This window comes from Vespa mandarinia, chromosome 4, assembly GCF_050613455.1.
Source record: "Vespa mandarinia isolate Hongniang chromosome 4, ASM5061345v1, whole genome shotgun sequence".
NCBI lineage: Eukaryota > Metazoa > Arthropoda > Insecta > Hymenoptera > Vespidae > Vespa > Vespa mandarinia.
Window position 1 is genome coordinate 1,167,501 of NC_140813.1, and position 17,814 is coordinate 1,185,314.

At 27.8% G+C, this 17,814-nt stretch overlaps 4 protein-coding genes across 10 annotated transcripts in view; 1 reads left to right on the forward strand and 3 right to left on the reverse strand.

The window, feature by feature from the left end:
• Positions 1–4,845, reverse strand: part of LOC118447066 (phospholipid phosphatase 1) — an 18,946-nt gene extending 14,101 nt beyond the window's left edge. For 2 of the 4 annotated variants that reach the window (XR_014982045.1, XM_035878500.2), the window contains exon 1: positions 4,476–4,845. Coding sequence is in view for 1 of the 4 variants with exons in the window: in XM_035878500.2 (XP_035734393.1) it covers positions 4,476–4,481 (6 nt within the window). In the remaining 3 variants the exon portion in view is untranslated. Of the gene's footprint in view, positions 1–721; positions 1,074–1,598; positions 1,754–4,475 lie in introns of those variants that run through there. The other 2 variants (XM_035878503.2, XM_035878502.2) reach the window with 2 other exon arrangements.
• Positions 4,846–6,287: 1,442 nt separating this feature from the next.
• On the reverse strand, positions 6,288–9,975 carry Bdp1 (transcription factor TFIIIB component B'' homolog Bdp1). Of its 3 annotated transcripts, none has more exons than XM_035878706.2 (7): positions 9,731–9,975; positions 9,131–9,259; positions 8,633–9,043; positions 8,104–8,569; positions 7,597–8,024; positions 7,415–7,513; positions 6,288–7,259 (listed from the first exon to the last, which is right to left on the reverse strand). In XM_035878706.2, exons 3-7 carry the CDS (start codon positions 8,994–8,996, stop codon positions 6,574–6,576), a joined length of 2,043 nt encoding a protein of 680 aa, XP_035734599.1. In that variant the 5' UTR covers positions 8,997–9,043; positions 9,131–9,259; positions 9,731–9,975; the 3' UTR covers positions 6,288–6,573. The 3 variants fall into 3 exon arrangements, with proteins under 3 accessions (XP_035734599.1, XP_085512793.1, XP_035734600.1); XM_085656667.1 differs by having other exon boundaries at positions 8,633–9,042; positions 9,129–9,259; positions 9,518–9,975; XM_035878707.2 differs by having other exon boundaries at positions 9,815–9,971.
• A 271-nt stretch (positions 9,976–10,246) lies between these two features.
• On the forward strand, positions 10,247–12,398 carry LOC118447081 (methionyl-tRNA formyltransferase, mitochondrial). Its single transcript, XM_035878546.2, has 6 exons — positions 10,247–10,516; positions 10,725–10,922; positions 11,018–11,140; positions 11,616–11,794; positions 11,875–12,069; positions 12,180–12,398. The coding sequence occupies exons 1-6, from the start codon at positions 10,326–10,328 to the stop codon at positions 12,347–12,349; spliced, it is 1,056 nt and encodes a 351-aa protein (XP_035734439.1). The 5' UTR covers positions 10,247–10,325; the 3' UTR covers positions 12,350–12,398.
• Positions 12,399–12,962: 564 nt separating this feature from the next.
• Positions 12,963–17,686, reverse strand: egl (Egl_like_exo domain-containing protein). 2 transcript variants are annotated; one of them, XM_035878542.2, is made up of 7 exons: positions 17,174–17,683; positions 16,574–16,719; positions 15,015–16,500; positions 14,858–14,938; positions 14,504–14,748; positions 14,028–14,413; positions 12,963–13,906 (listed from the first exon to the last, which is right to left on the reverse strand). In XM_035878542.2, the coding sequence occupies exons 3-7, from the start codon at positions 16,428–16,430 to the stop codon at positions 13,539–13,541; spliced, it is 2,496 nt and encodes an 831-aa protein (XP_035734435.1). In that variant the 5' UTR covers positions 16,431–16,500; positions 16,574–16,719; positions 17,174–17,683; the 3' UTR covers positions 12,963–13,538. The 2 variants fall into 2 exon arrangements, with proteins under 2 accessions (XP_035734435.1, XP_085512566.1); XM_085656440.1 differs by having other exon boundaries at positions 13,695–13,906; positions 13,973–14,413; positions 17,174–17,686.
• Between the last annotated feature and the right edge of the window lie 128 nt (positions 17,687–17,814).

A 17,814-nucleotide genomic window follows, 5' to 3' on the forward strand; every position in this document is an offset into this window, starting at 1 on the left:
TAAAACGTATGTACGAATGAAAAACGAAATAAAGAAATTATCAATAATAATTAATGTTCAATTTAATGACATACATATATAAATATAAATAATACGTATTAGGTTATCTCAAAAAATTCTTATATTTTCATAACACTGTCAGATAAAGCAACTGTCTGCAGATAGCGTAAGAACCTTTTGGGATAATCTAAAATATATATATATATAATATTATTTGAAATGATAAAAATACATCGACGTATCTAAGATAAACTGCTTATCAAAAATATATATTAATATCCGAGATACGATAAGAATATAGATTTTACGAAAAAAAATTTCTATCTGTATTAATTATAATAATAAGATTTAATCGTTCGATCGTCTTTAAAAAGAACAAAGATAATATATATTATATGAGTGAGTACGGATAAATTCTTTTCTTAGGGAGAAAAAAGAATATACAAAAAAAAACAAAAAAGAAAAAGGAAAAAAAAAAAAAAGAAAAAAAGAAAAATTTGTCTCATTTATATGGCAATTAATAATTTCTATTCACTTTCTATTCAATCTAATTTATCTTAAGTTAGATACGTCATATGCTTATAAGATTTCGAACGTATTCATTTTAACGATATAATAATTTTTACATGGATTAATAAAATAAAAAATAATAGAAGACTACTATTATATATATATATATATATATATATATATATATATATATATATATATAAGAAAATACCTGATGCAGAAGAGATATACGTTGATTCGATTAGAAATAATAAAGTTCGTCCAGGAAAGTCACACAAGGAAGACAATAGTGCACAGAGATATATCGTAAATCCATTAAAGACCATGGACTCCCAGTGCAAACTTTAGCGATAATTCGTGAAGACATAGAGAGGGAGAGAGAAAGAGAAAGAGAGGGAGGGAGGAAGAGAGAGAGAGAGAGAGAGAGAAAGAGGAAGAGATATAAAAAAAAAAATGATAAGCAGAATCCCTTATTTTCTTCCGCACTTCATTTCACTATCTTTTCACGACGATGTTGATTCGTAAGATCGAAAAAAAAGAAAAAAAAGAAAAATTAAAAAAAAACGAAAACAAACAAGTACACACACACACACACACACACAGAGATACACACACAAAACGAAAAGAAAACAACACTGATTTATATGATCTTTGCGATGGATCAATGTAAACCATAAATCAATCAATCGGAATAAAGAAAGTTATGAAGATTAAATAAAAGATACGAGTTTGATTGAGTTTAAATTAAATTAAACGAAATGAAATGAAATGAAATGAAATGAAATGAAATTAAATTAAATTAAACCAAATTAAATTAAGTAAATAAATAAATAGATAGACGGATGGATGGATGGATGGATGGATGGATGGATGGATGGATGGATGGATGGATGGATGGATGGATGGATGGATGGATGGATAGAAAGATGGATAGATAGATAGATAGATTAGATGAATGAAGGAGAATAATGATCGGAATAGAATAAACCCGTGGTCAGTCCAACGAAATCGAGAGCTGAACTTCAACTGGCGTATCTCATCTTGAATCAACGACTTCCTCGCAAACTCAAATTAAATGGTCTACCCACCCTCTCGTCTTCCCACTCTTAAAACGAGGGATTCCACGCGCCGCCACAGCTCTTGAACGAGTGAGCGAGTGAATGACTCTGAATGAACGAACGAATGAGCTAGCAAGCTAGCTAGCTAGCTAGCGAGCGAGCGAGCGAGCGAGCGAGTGAGTGAGCTAGCGAGTTAGCCTAGCCTAGCTTAGCTAGCTAGAGCTACCAGCTAACTAGCTAGCTAGTGCGCGTGTTCAAATGAAACTACTGGGGTAAACGAAGCCCTCTCTCGTTGCAGTTGGTTAATCTTACGCACAAACTACTATTCCCTTCGTCCTTTTCTCTCTCCCTCTCACTCTCTCTCTCTCTCACTCTCTCTCTCTCTCTCTCTCTCTCTCTCTCTCTCTTCCTCCCACACTCTTTATTTCTTAAGGAAAAAAAAAAAAGACACATAGACGCACGAAATGTAGTACAACTCGTACACCTGTGTAATCTCGTAAATTCGAATTTCTTCATTCCCCCTTCTACCTCACCCCACACCATCGTCCCACCCACCCTGCTTTTTTTTTCTTTTCTTCTTCTTCTTCCTTTTTTTTTTCATTTCTTCTTCTTCTTCATTTTCTTTTTCTTTCTTTTTTTTTTTTTTACTACCCCTTATCTAAAACTTCGGAAAAAAATTTTTATTCACTTTGAAAACTCGAAGGACTTGATAAGAGGAGAGGGGAAGAAGATAAAAAGTCGAGAAACGATTCCGCTAATATATTTTCATTAATTTCTCTAATTATTTTGCGATTGATAAGATAGAGAAATGAAAAAAAAAATAGCGTAGGGTCATGTGAAAAGTTAAATAGAAATAAAACTTCAGATTACAAACTCGATAACCTTGGCGAGAATCATGTATCTTTCCTTCTCTCTGTTTCTTTGTCTATCTATATACATATCTATTTATCTCTTATTCTCTCTGTATTCGAACGAGAGACTTTCATGATCAATAATGATCCAACGTTACTAATCTTCTTTTTCATGAATCGATACTTAGATTCCTATTATAGTTAGTTCACACGAAAGCGTAATATCGTTTTAACGATAAAAGCTGACGCCTCTTGTGCATTACTCATTCCTCTCATTCCTATCGTATGAGAAAGAACATGCGCAACGTATTGAAAAATTCTTTTTCGTTTTCTTTTTTTTTTTTTTCTACTATTAATATGATAAATTTTATCATACAATTTAAATATGTATAATGTTGGCACGATTATGCGAGCGAAATAATTCATATTAATTTCTATCACGTAAATACGCAAAACATTTCTTTTTTTGTGTTTTTGTTTTTCTTTGTTTCTCTCCTCCTCCTACCCCTCGTAAAAATAGGATAAAAATAAAATCATCGAGAATGACATTTTCTTCGATAAAAATATTTAATTATCAATTATCTAATCACAAACTATCGTGATTATTTACCTATACGTTCTTGGTATTATTGTATACATATATACATCATACATACATACATATATATATATATTATATATATATATATATATATGTATACGAGAAATAAAATGACTACATCGGAATAAATAAAAAACATTCGATAATAAAATTATAATTATTTTTATTTTATTCACGATCCGTGCGAGATGGCTTATTTTGTTTGTTTTGTTTATCTCTTTATTTTTCTTTTTTCTTTTTTTTTTTTTTTTATTTTTTCTTTTTTTTTGTTACATACAATAGAAATAACTGCGCATTTCATGTTATAAAGATGACATTATTGAAACGAAACTTAAAAAATTATCGCCATTTCCCACATGTAATTCGACGATTGATTCGACGATAAAAAAAAAATCAAAGGAGAAAAAAAATTCTCCACTAATTCTGCATTAAATATAATCCTATACGAAAGAAAAATATCGATCAAGTAAAATTCTAACACAAGCAAAAATATAGATTGTGGAAAGGGGAAAAAGAAAAAGAAAGAAAACAAAAAAACAAAACAAGACGAAACCAAAAAACAAAAAAAAGAAAGAGAAAATAAAAGAAGAAAAATAAAAAAAATTCTCCATTAATTCTGCATTAATACAATTCTATAAGAAATAAAAATATCGACCAAGAAAAGTTCTTACACGAGCAAAAATATAGATCGTGGCAAGGGGAAAAAGAATAGAAAAAAAAAAAAAGAAAAAAAACAAAACAAAACAAAACAAAACAAAAAACAAGACAAGACAAAGCCAAAAAAGAAAAGAAAGGAAAAGACGATCGCAATAGAGGTCACGCGCGAAAGAGAAGATCGCGTGTGAACGATTTGAAATATTCATGAAGAACTTTGTTGTTTCCATTGCAAGAAAATGTATTTGAAATTCGTGTTGGTCTCTCCCCAGGTAGGAAAATTATACGATAGGAAACGTGAAATTGCATTTGATGCGGTCATTTCCATTCCGTTCATCTATCTATCCTTTTCTATGTTTTCCTCCATTTGTTTTTTTTCTTTTCTGTTTCTTTCTCTCTCTCTCTCTCTCTCTCTATTTATACGATCAAAAGGAAAAAAAGAAAAAAACCTCTACCACGAATGACACGTTTAAAGGAAAAACCAATATGATTTCGTTAACAAGTTATTCATCAAACGAGAAAAGAAATGGAAGAATAAATGGATTGATTCTCGTACATCGATACGTTTCATGATATTAATAAATCATTATTAAATGACGCGTTAAAAAGATAATAAAGAGTGAAAGTCAATAAATAAAATGTGAACGATAAGTAGAAATGAAAGAGTCATATGATATGAAATGAAAACAGAAAAAAAATAATATATATATATATATATAAATAAATAAATAAATAAATAAATAAATATATATATATATATATATATAAAATCATAAACTATAAAAATAAAGTAATTCTAACCTGCATTTTGTTGTATAGAAATGGTCGATGTTTTTGATTTCCAAACGTTCACAATGTTCCTTCGTATAAATATATATATGTGTATATACATAAATATATATATATACATATATATATATATGTATATATATATAGATATATGGATATATGTCTATTTGCTTCTATCTCTTCTCTTTCTCTTTCGAAAATGGTTCAACGTTAAATTGCTTCAGGACTTCATTGCGGCGACTTGAATGAGACGAAGGAGAGCAATATATTAGATTTAAGAGTCACTGACACCAACTAACTAAAACACATACGAACACGTACACGCACGATAAGCGTCTAAAGCTTACTACAAATACGTCAGTTCTCTTCTCTCTTTTTGTCTCTCTCTCTCTCTCTTTCTCTCTGTTTCTCTCTCTCTCTGTCTCTGTCCCTTTTTCACGATGTGATTTTCGCCTTTGAATATGCGATTGCTGAGAGAGGCATACGAACTACCTCCTCTTTACCGAATGAGAATGCTTCATGGTTTTTTCTTGTTTCTTTTTTCTTTTTTTCTTTTTTTTCTCTTTTACACACTTTCTCCTATTTCATAATGTCTCCTTAAATATATAAAATAAAATATAGAACGAAAATTATCCAAATCTATTTACTTTTTCTTCTTATTATTATTATTATCTTCTTTTTTTTCTTTTATTTTTTTTTTTTAAGTCATTTATTCTTTCCCTTCTTCCTCCATTTTTTTGTCTAATATTCCAATCTCTAATAGTTTGCTAATGCATATTTATATATACACGTTTATAAACAACAGATTGTACATATACATGTCTATATATATATACATACATATATATATATATATATATATATATATATATATATATATATATATATATATATATATATATATATATAGAACGGTAATTAAGATAAGTTTTATCAATCCAAATTTTTACGAGCAAAAATAAATCAATGAGAAATCTTAATTGTAACAATCAATTGATATTTAACTCAAAAATAATTTGATAAAAGAATCAATAATCCTTTTTACGAATCTTTACTAACAATATTTGCGAGATACAATGCACGATAATTTAAGATAAAAAATACAGAATACGTTGTTCGTTTTACATATGAAATTCATTTTATATATCGTATAAACTGCTCGCTTATATAAAATTGTTCGTTATTTTTTCTTTTCTTTTTTCTTTCTTAATTTTTTCTCTTTTTTTTTTTTTCTTTTTTTTTATTCCTTGTTTCTTTGTTTTTTCGATTAACAATTTTCGATCACAATTTATTCGAAGAAAAAGAAACGCAAAGTAACAAGAAAAAAAAAAAACAAGTCGGATAAAAAAAATTATTTTTACAATTATAATATACATCGATAACCGATGAATATAGATTTCATCTTGTATCAATTTATCATATTAAGTCATATTGTCGTATAAGTGAAAAATTTTGTTTCTTCCAGTCTAGAATAATAATAATAATAATAATAATAATAATAATAATAATAATAATAATAATAATAATAATAATTAATAATAATAATAATAATAATAATAATAATAATAATAATAATAATAATAATAATAATAACAATAATAATAATCATAATAATAATAATGCTTTTGTGAAACGTTATATGTAAAATTGTGTAACATTTCTATAATGAATATTTTATATATATGTATATACATAAAGGCTTATAAAGTTGATGTCATATAATAGAACTACTTGTATACATACATATGATATATATATACATATATATAAATATATATATATATGTATATATATATATATATATAGTCATAATTCATCCATAAAAAAACGTTATAAAACAATCTCAAACCAAAAGAAAAATAAAAAAAAAAAAAAAAAAAAAAAAAGAAGAAAATTAATAATTGTGAAGATTTACTCGTTAAAATACATACATATGTAAATGCTTCTCTATTTTTGTATGATTAGAAAATCTATCGTTAAATATAATATATATATATATCATACTGTTACTTTTTACACGACTTCATTTCTTTAGAACCTTATCCTCTCATTAGGAAAAGAAAAAAAATAGAAGAAAGAAAATGAAGATTAAAAGAAATATAAAAATAATTTATAACAAATCTCTGTCACATTCTTGTTCTTTTTTTCCTATTATCGATTTAACTTCCGAAGCGTTTGGTGTCGTAGTCAAAACTTCGGACGATGTTTTCATAGGAACGATGTCGTTCTCAATTGGAATATTGATTGCTTCGACATTAGAACTGACCATATAAACTTGTAATACCGTTTCACCTGGTTCTTCAGGAGATTCTTTTGATAAAATAACTACCGAACCTGGTTCAACCTCACCGATATTAGGAATAGCAGATGTGATAACATCAGGATATACATCGTTATTGATAACACTATTATTGCTGATATTTGTAGATTTTATCGTTTCCTTATTATTCTCTAATAATATACCTTCAGAATGATCTGAATGTTCTACATTATGCAAGTTATTTATATCAGGACCTTGTAATTTTCTTACTCTTGGCACTCTACCAGATCTTGTAGGTCTAATTTGATAAATTTCGGCATCGCTATCAGACTCAGGACCAGATGTTGAACATGCATTTTTACCCTCCTCCATAACTTCATCAGTTTTTTTGACATTTGATTTAAGACGTTTCCTTGGCCTCTGTAAAAACTGATTATTATTTGCCTCGATATCTTTATGCTGAATTTCTGACATTTCTGATTCTGTTATCTCGTCGTCCGTTACCGTTGCTTCTCCTACACTTCTCGCGGCAAATCCTATACAGATATATATGTCTTATATTTATTGTCTATTAATAATGCATATATATATATATATATATATACATTTTTATAACGATACATCGTATTTAAGGAAAAAAAAAAAAAAAACAAAAAAAAATTATAATACGTTCAAGAAAAATTATACGTACGAGAGCCCACTCTTCTTTTTAATTTCTTTTTTTCTTTATTCTTCGTATCCGTCTCTTGTTCCATGTAAAACTGTTGCCGAGTCGATGCTTCAAATTTCGCTAAAATAATAGAATTATTAAAAATCATTAAAAATGATAAATTTCATGAAATCATTTTAAATGTATATATATATATATATTACCTAATTCTTCTTCCATTTCAGGACTAAATTCTTGATGAAATTCTAATGCCTTCTCGATTAATCTTCTATTCATTCTTTCCTCTTTTTTGTATTTTAATTTAATTTCTTGTCGCGTTCTATTTGGAAAGAGAGTTTGCATTAATAAAAAATCTGTTCCCACTATATTTAATGCCTTGTAAAATTTCAATGTTTCCCATTTTGGCCATTCCTTTCCCTTCGGACGTCTTTTATAAAAACCTGATCCATAATTGTCATCATCTATTATCGCTTTTTTAGCTAATACTTCACGACTTTTCTTTGCGTGCGATTGTTCTATCACTAAACTTTGTTCATCTATTATTAATTGTCCATCAGGACCAACTTTTACTTGAGGTACTGGCATAGATGATGGATCATCTTCTCTTTCTTCCTCTTCTAATTCATCGATTCTAATAATGATTAAATAAATGATTCTTTATATATTATAAAATTGTATTATTCAATAAAATATAATTTCGTTATACTTACTGAGAAATAGAATCTCTATCTATGTGACTTATACCGGATTCCTTTGATTTTTTCATTGGATTTGTAACAGGATTATAATATATTAAATCGTACATTGTAAGCTTCGTTCTATCCGGTGTTTTGTTTTCATGTTTCAAAAGAAATTCTCTTCTGGCTTCGGCTAATTTCCTTGCCGATTCTGATATTAATATACGCCTTTTCTGACCAGTTTTTAATTTATTAGTAACATTGCTCGATGGATTATTAGAATTAATTTCTTTATTACTTTGAACAGAACACATTGAATCATTGCGCGTTCTATTTGTTACATTATTAGTTATCCTTTTACTATCGTCTTCCGATTCGCTAGCACTAGCCCCGCTACCTTGAATACTGTTGCTTCTTATTCTACCGCTATTATTTAACCTTGGTACAGGTCTCATGAAACATGATCGATTCTGTGCAGTCTTAGTTGGAGATCCTAATGCTAAATAAAAATTATAAGATATACATTTTTCAATAATTATCTATTTAATACAAAATATTTTACCATTTATATTTGTATTAGAAACTTCATGGTGATGAGTTACTTGTAGACTATTTAATTCTCCTGAATCAGATTGAACATTTTGCCTCTCTTCAATGCTCTCTTGTATCTCATGAGATTCATTTACTATTAATTTTTCTTTATTATTTGTTTCATCCGATGAATCATTTTGTTGACAAATACTTGCAGGCATATCATCTTCCTTAATAATATCATTTTTCTCTTTATTATCATTATTATCCTTATTATCCTTATTATCAATATCTTTATTATCATTGCTATTATCCGTTTCGTCTGTAATTGCATTTTGTGACGTCTTTCGACGCACTGGTACTGTGGCTAATGCTTTTATTCTTGCACGTCTCATTTTGTTTAAAAATAATTTGTTAGGTGTTTATTAAAAAAAAAAAAAACCTATATAAAATATAAAATTATAAATTAATTCATATTACTTTTTATATGTTCAATATATACGTAATAAAATAAAGAATATTTACATACCTGTAATTGTTAATATAGTTCTTAGTTTATAATAAAAAAAATAAGAATATACACATCACTATCTTGTTTGCAATTTATCATTTTCATTATCATATAGTATATATAATTTATATTTATACTTGAAACCTCCTGAAAATGATAAAAAATATATATATATATATATATACACACACACATATATATATATATATATATATTTATATATAAATATTTTAAAAGAATCTATATTTATGATATACTTTAATTATAGATTAATAGAATTAATAATTAATTCCATTATCATATTGCTACATTTAAAAAGAAAAATTGTTAACACTATTCAATATTTACAAATAAGAATAATTCATATTTTAATAATAATTGTTAATAATTATAATTGTCAGTTACATTCGTCCAAATATAAATAATCCAGCCCATATAAAGTGACAGCTGGAAGAGTTATAATTGTCTTGCATCTTAAATTCTTTTTATAAAAAATATAAAGAAAAGTGAATAATTAGAAATAATGTAAAAAAAAAAAACATATACATAGATATAAATATTAAATAATAAGATTAAATAAGATTAAAAATATCATGCTATTAGACAATATATTTATACAAATATTTTTATATTCCGACATCTTATCCTTCCTTCTACCGCAATATACATTGACATTAAAAAGTATCGTTTACTCCATATTACCAACTTTAAGATGTATCATAATCGATTTGATTCGTTCATTAAAATTTAAAGTCCTTCTACAATACGATGAAATTCTATTGGTGGCTACTTAAACGTTTCGCGTCTTCGATCTATTCGATGGGACTGTCCGTGGCCAAAGTAAAGTTTGAAGAAAATCTTTAGAGCTAATATATATTGGGAACGTTCCAATGTTACGGTACTGCCAAGAAACGTATGTACGAAAGATGCATATAAAATATGCGACACCTAGCGACAGATTGAAGAACCTCAATGAAACGTCGATGATTGGTTCAATGAAAAGACACGTAATTGATCGATGAATGTATTTTACAAGTTTTAGTTCGATAATTGGCCCACAGATAGCGCTGCGATACGTCGATACGATATCTCAACTTGTATTCATAACGAGAGCTTATATTGATCAATATTAATCCTGGCATATGCAGTACGTGCATGATCGTTGAACGGGAGTGTTTATTAATTTTAATCTCATATTAACTAACCTTACATAATGTTCGTAAAATCATATAAAATAAGACATAAATTTGTTGATCTCAAAGAAGCTTTTAAAAATTCATTGAAAATATTTAAGATTTCGAAGAAACAAATACATACTATTCCCAAAGAAGGACCATGGAGTGTATTATTTTTTGGTGTTGATGATTTTTCATTAGAGAGTTTAAAAGGTTTACATGAAGAATAGTTAGTCTTTAATTTAATTATTCATCACATTCGATTATTTATAAATAATATATTATGTACGATGAAATATTATATTAAAACGTGACAATTAATAAAATTCTTTTCAAACGATTTACATATTATTCTGATTGCCATTGAATTGATTTATTTTAAAGTTTCAATGTATCATTAATTTCATTCACGTACGTATATATTTTTTATCGTTTAGCAAATTAAAAAAATTATGTCGATTGGAAGTAGTTACTACAAAACAAAATAAGAAACATGAAGTTAGAGATTATGCAATGCAAAATGGAATTGTAATGAGAACGTGGCCTCTAACAATTGATATTGAAGATTTTCATATAGGAATTGTTGTTTCTTTTGGTCATTTAATACCAAAGAATATAATAAATTCATTTCCATTGTAAGTGTGTTATTACTTTTGATTTATATAATATTGATTTAAGTCCTTTATTATGAACAATTTTCATTAAATTACATTAATTATTTATCTTTTAGAGGTATGTTAAACGTTCATGGCAGTTTATTACCAAAGTGGAGAGGGGCATCGCCAATTACATACTCTTTAAAAAATGGAGATACACATACAGGTGTTACAATAATGAATATATTGCCGAAAAAGTAAATTTCATCATATTACAAATGAGTTGTTTCAAGAAGGAAGACAAAGAAAAGAAAAGGAAAACAATTGACCGTTAACAAAATACCTCTTATTAACTATTTATTACATTATAATATTATTGTTTATTTGTATGAGCCATTATTATTTTCAAAAAGTGTTAAAATTTTAAACTAAAATTAATAATTGAAAAAAGTAAAAGAAATAGAGGAGCTGTTGTAATATTCAAATTATTAGTATAATTGTTAACACATTCATAACTATAGTTAATACAAAATTCAATTTTAACAACATAACATATTAAAGTAAATATTTTATTAGTCAAGATAAATATTTTAATCTCTTCCAAGACATTTCTTTTTATATGGCAATACTTTAATGGATATGTGGTCATTCAAGATTTAGACGTATAAATAAAATATAAACAATTTATAATAAATATTAAGACGTTTTCACGTTAATTATTTTTCTTTTTAGATTTGACATTGGAGAGATAATAGCACAGGAACAAATAAGTATTAATCCAGACGAAACGTTACCAGAATTACGTGCCAAACTAGCAAAAATAGGCGCAAATCTTCTAGTCAAAACAATAGAACAATTACCATTAATATTATCAAATGGAAGACCTCAAAACGAATTGGAGGCAACATATGGTAAACGTATTATTTACAATTTAAAATATATTATGTATGAATATTAATTGAAAAAGCGAAATTCTTATTATTCCTTTTAGCTCCCAAATTTACATCAAAGATATCCTTAATAAAATGGGACGAAATGTCAGCTATAGATATATACAATCTACAACGTGCTCTTATAGGATTATATCCATTAACTACAAAATTTCGAAATACGATCATTAAATTATTAGATATTCAAAAAATAGAAAAACCAAATCATTTATCACATATAGAGCCAAATATACCAGGTAAAAGGAAAGAAAGAGAGAGAGAGAAAAAAAAAGGAATATAATAATCATTAATTTGTTATTGTTACGATAATGTTAGAGAGAAAAAAAAACTTTTCGGTAATTTTCAGGTGTTGCGACATTTGATAAACTAAATAAAGTTCTAATTGTAAAATGTAAAGACGATAATTGGATATCTGTCGCGAAAGTATGTATTCCAGGACATCACCCGATGAGCGCAAATGATTTTAACAATGGTTTCATTCTTGGCCAGAAACAGAGAATAATAATTTTTCAATAAAAAAAGAAAAAAAAAATGCAACACCTTTACCATTTAATGAATATATATATATACACACATACATATATATATATATATATATATATATATGAACCTTTGGAATCTAATATGAGTTATTATTACTTCTTTTTCATGATTACAATGTTGAAGAGATGAACGTGTTTATTTAGAAATGAACACAAAGGGAAATTTTATTCATGCTCGTTTAATTTAACACATTCTTTATTCTCTTGGCACTTTAAACGGCTGAGAAAAATAGGACAAAGTCAAACGATATACGTTTTAATAATTATTGAAAAGCAAAAGAAAAAAAAAAATGAAGAAGAGTTTATAAAGAAATGGACTAGTGCGAATCTCGTCAAGCTGAATTAAATTTTTAACTAGGAGAGAGAAAAACAAAAAAAAAAAAAAACCAGAAAGAAAACGATAAAAGATATAATTATCGTTTTTATCTCTTATTTTGCGTATATACTTTTGAAATTACATATAATTTCGTATAAGTTAATTTTTTTTTCTTTTTTTTTTTTTTGGAAATATTATATATTAAATGTTAAAACAATCAATATAACTGTTATTTGTGTACACAGGAAACTGAAGGCACAGTAAAAAAGGAGAGAGAGAGAGAAAAAAAAAAAAAAAAAAAGATATTCATATATTCAAGAATAATTCGTTCAGTAATACTTTCCTTCAGCCTACGATTTATCCTGTGCGCGCTCATGTCAGTAAAATATTTCCCATAAAAGGAGCAATATATGACATGTTAGTAGAGTTATTGATAAATACCATACGGTCGGATTTATACAATATAAGCGATTAATTAACCTGTCGTATTAAAATCGCAACATCATTTCTATGATAAGTGATGATTAAATTGGCTACTTTGTTTGATTATGTTTCTTTCTTATACATTTGTAAAGAAAGGTAATCTTTTTAAGTAGATTGATCATCACATGTCGATGATATGATAAAAAGACATTTTTCCATGAAAAATCTGATATCGATAATATTTCAGATTTGGAAAAATGCCTAACGATGTATTTACAACGAGACCGAGACTCGTTCATCGTCATTTAATATTATGAAATTCGCAAAATAGATCAATTTTTCATTGCTCAGTTTTCATTACATATTTATAAAAGAACCTATTAATGGCAACATCTTTGCTGCTATTTAAAAACAGCTTAAATATCTATTTTTTTGGCGAATTCTGTAATCTTACTCGTTCCTTTTCTTCCTCCGTGACAAATACTCTCGTTATTGCGATATCACCTGTACTAAGTGTTTGGCAGGCAGCATTAACCAATATCTTAGTTTCTTTCGTTGGGCTATCAACTTTATCGTTTAGACATTTACACACACATTGTCTTGGGGAAATCTCTGTACTATTTGGCGGCGATAATTGATCGTTCGAAGACGTAGTCACAGCAGAAAGTATTGCTTCTAATTTCTCTATTTTTTCCAACCTATCCATTCGAGCATCCGATAGAATTTCATCGACCATTTGCATAGATTCTGTTAAACTTGGAGTCTCGGAATTTCTTGGTGATAATATTCCACCTAAAAATATCGATCGTAATTTAATCATTGAATAAACATAAAACATAAATATAATTTGTCTCGTACTTTGTAATAATCTTATCATTGGGAACTTTGGTTATTTTAATATTATAAAATATACCAGAATGCGAATTCTCCGAGGTGTAACTGTCCATGCTATGATATTCCGTATCTTCCATTTTATCTTCGTCGTCCTCGTCGCTGCTATCACCTTTATCTTGACCCATATTCTCTAATTTTTCCAATTTCTTAGCAACCTTATAATTACCCTTTAATTTCTCTTTCTCTTCCTCCGTAAGATCTAAATAACGAAGAAGACGAATTTCCCGATTACTTAATACAATGTTTTTACACGTTGCCTCTTCCATTCTTTTCTTTAAATCTGCAACTTCCGTTTCAACTTTTCTTTGCTTTTTACGAGCCTTCACTTCTGCCGGTTTTATATGCATCAGAATTTGTTCTTCGCATAATTCTGTAAACAGGCTTTGAAACTCCGGCTTGATCAATCTAGACATCAACAAAATCAACAAAATCAACAAAATCAACAAAATTTACTTTCCCGTTTGTTCTCGCAATCCCAATAAATTCGTAGCTTACCTTGTCATAGAAAGATATACCCGTGGTACAAGACTAAGAACATCGCTACTAGCATAAATCAACATATCTCTAGTCATAGGCCGACGAGACCAGTATCTTTGGTCTTTACGATAAATATTTTTTAATTGTTCCTTCAAGGGATTACATGGTGCCCCATAATGATCGCATAAAATATTTAAATTGACATTTTTTACTTTGTACACAGGTTTCCCTGTTTCTTGAAATTGAATTACGGCATGTGCAGTCTGTAAATAAAAAAATATAAAATTCTTACGACGAGAAAGTTTATTATAAAAAAAAAAAAAAAAAAAAAAAAGAAAATATATGTACACACATATATATATATATATATACCTGCGTGTCAAAGACATTATTTAGCGTTATGTTAAATTGATTATATAAATTAACGCTATCATTTTTACAATCGTGAATCACCTAAAAAAATTAGATAATCTTTTTAAAAGATATTGTTAATATAAATATCTGGTCAGGCTTCTTAAAAGAAGCTCACCTTGATAACTTTATCAGTTTCTAAAAGTTTTTGAAGTCCGCCAGCCTGTACGAGGGTAGGACATGTAAATAAATCGAAGACATAAGCTTGACCACTCATAGTACCAATTTGTATTAGAGTTAATTGTCCTTTAACACCCAAATTTATTCCTTCGCAATCAAACGAAATAACATTATTATCAGCTCGAGGTTTGCGAGGATTTATTATATCTTCTATAATCTGTAAACTTTCTTTTGGGTTTACAATTACCCTTGTCTGTTGTAATACTTTTAATTTCCACGCGTCACCCTTTTGAATACTCTGTAAACTGCGATCTTTATCGGTATTATCTGCTAACGTCTTCATTACAAGCGTATTTATTCTTTGTTTAAGCGTTTGTTGCTGTAAACTTACTAAAGGACAGTTATTATTAGTTTCAACAGGTGTAGGAGTTGCAGTTTGCGATGTATTATTTTCAATTGGTGAGTTGTTACATACAACGCTTTCTGAGTTTACTGCCTGAGATGATGTCTGTGTATTATTTGATAAACTTGTTGTTTGTTGTACTGCATTTATTCGATTTACGGCATTACCACGATTTCGAGTCAATTGCATAGGTTTCGTTTTCGTGTCTGTTTCTAACGTAGAAGATTTTCCCCGTTCTATCAATGTTACGAGATTACTTTGAACATGAAAGGTGTCGGGAAACATTTTTATAAATGTAGACAAATCTCGAACCGTTTTAAATATAGACGTCCAATTTTGTCCATGACAAAATTTTTCATTAACCATATTAAACAATATATCTATAAAAATTGGACCCTTCTCTTCTATGCATTGGGCAAAAAATTGTAATAATTTTACAGTAACTTCGGGATCGATAGGCGTATCGGGTTCCAATTCTACGAATAATTTTACTTTCATTCCTTCGTATTGTTTCAACATTACATTATCGTCCGTAACTACAAAGGCACCAGGATACTTCAAGAGAAAATCTCTAAATTCTTTATAGCGTTGACCAGAAATGTGTCTTACTTCTGGAGAGGCCTGCGATCGATGTCCAAGTAGGCTAGTTATTGGTACCTCAGTTCCTACTCCGTATTGCATCAATTTATTAGAAAAATATTCTACCGCTTCTCGAGCATAATCACGTGTTCCACTTAATTTAAATCCACTGTCTTCTTCGTGTACAGATTGAAAAGTATTAATGGATACGTAATCACCGTTTATAATAAAAAGTGATGGATGTTGAGATAAAAACTTCTTAAGGCCACTCTGGGATCCACCTGCTATTTGACGCATTTCTTTAGTGAATCCTTTAGCTCCAAATTGACAACTTAAATCGTGTAATGTCCGTGGTCCACCTTTGTCCATTAAACGTTCAAAAAAGAATAAGAGAGTCATATTTCTGACCATCTCATATTCAGAACTATCCATTTCGTAAGTTTTTATTATTGTTAGATACTCCTTTGATCATTCGTAATTGATGGCACTGTCACGAAATATCCTAACAATATTAAAATATTATTTAACATAGTATAAAAGAGAAACTTTTTAAATTACGAAATACGCTTATTTACCATAATATTCAAATGACAATAGTAATAACAAAAATGCATAATCAATCATAGAAAATAATATTTTTTTATATCCTTATAAGAGATATGCATGACGATTGACATAAGTTAGCAGATACATCGCTAATACCAATAACGCAAACAGGATCCTGCACATAAATATAAATTGATATGTTATAATAAAAATATTAATTAATTAAATTATAGTTTCAGGAAATTTCATTTATTCGCACATAGTAATGTTGTATAAATAATAATCAGGTGTATACAAAAAAAAAAAAAAAAGGAAAAAAAAAAATAAAAACCAATCGATCAACCGTGTTATTGAAATTACCCTCTCTACATTATTTAATATCCGATTAATACATTATTTAATTAAGTAAATCAATATTTCTACATTGTTAATAATATTGTATATTCTACATTAGTAAAAATAGATTTATTGAAAGTATTATATATTTGGCATACAAAACATAATACCATATAATATTTTATGGTAATATACATATATATATATATATGTATATGCATATATATATATATATATATATATATTCTATTAAACATTGCTATCTCGCATGATGTAAATTATACAGTATTTACCATTGATGGCTGAAGCATTAGTCCTCTTCATTAAATATTCGACATATTTGAATAAATGAAATCTAAAATATTTTCTAGGTCAACACATTTTAATTAAATTTCCAATAATAATAATTAATCAACATAAATTATATTAAATATTAATCGTTTCCAAATAAAAACATTATATTATTTTAATATTAAATAATAATAAATATAACATTAATAGGCACTTCGGAAACAATTATTACAGATCACCAAGTATCCCAAGAACAAAGGATACCAAATTTCTAGATTGCAGCTGGCACTTGATAAACTTGAAGATATCAGGTATTCTCACGAGAAGTTATCGCCACCTGTCGTTGCGTAACTACAACTTTTCATTGCCGCGTCTTCTTCGAAAGATCGTAATCATCGTAATATAATAATATTACATTACATTGACATGTAAACTTCGAATGAAATAATAAAGAGCATTGTTGATCGTGGGCTCCATTTACATTGTACATAAACGTCTCACGTCTATAGACTTATTTACATTTAATATTCATTGACATATTCTATGATATATATATATATATATATATATATATATATATATATATATATAAGGATATGAAATACTTATACGATACATGATAAAACATGTCTTATGACAAAAT

Coding starts and splice junctions, on each gene's coding strand:
- Bdp1 (XM_035878706.2), bottom strand. CDS start 8,996: ATGAGACGTGCAAGAATAAAAGCATTAGCCACAGTACCAGTGCGTCGA. Junction 8,570..8,632: donor TTCTAATACAAATATAAATG/GTAAAATATTTT, acceptor ATTTTTATTTAG/CATTAGGATCTCCAACTAAG. Junction 7,514..7,596: donor TGAAATGGAAGAAGAATTAG/GTAATATATATA, acceptor CTATTATTTTAG/CGAAATTTGAAGCATCGACT.
- LOC118447081 (XM_035878546.2), top strand. CDS start 10,326: ATGTTCGTAAAATCATATAAAATAAGACATAAATTTGTTGATCTCAAA. Junction 10,923..11,017: donor ATAATAAATTCATTTCCATT/GTAAGTGTGTTA, acceptor TTTATCTTTTAG/AGGTATGTTAAACGTTCATG. Junction 12,070..12,179: donor TATAGAGCCAAATATACCAG/GTAAAAGGAAAG, acceptor GGTAATTTTCAG/GTGTTGCGACATTTGATAAA.
- egl (XM_035878542.2), bottom strand. CDS start 16,430: ATGGATAGTTCTGAATATGAGATGGTCAGAAATATGACTCTCTTATTC. Junction 14,749..14,857: donor ATAATGTCTTTGACACGCAG/GTATATATATAT, acceptor TTTTATTTACAG/ACTGCACATGCCGTAATTCA. Junction 14,414..14,503: donor GTATATCTTTCTATGACAAG/GTAAGCTACGAA, acceptor GTTGATGTCTAG/ATTGATCAAGCCGGAGTTTC.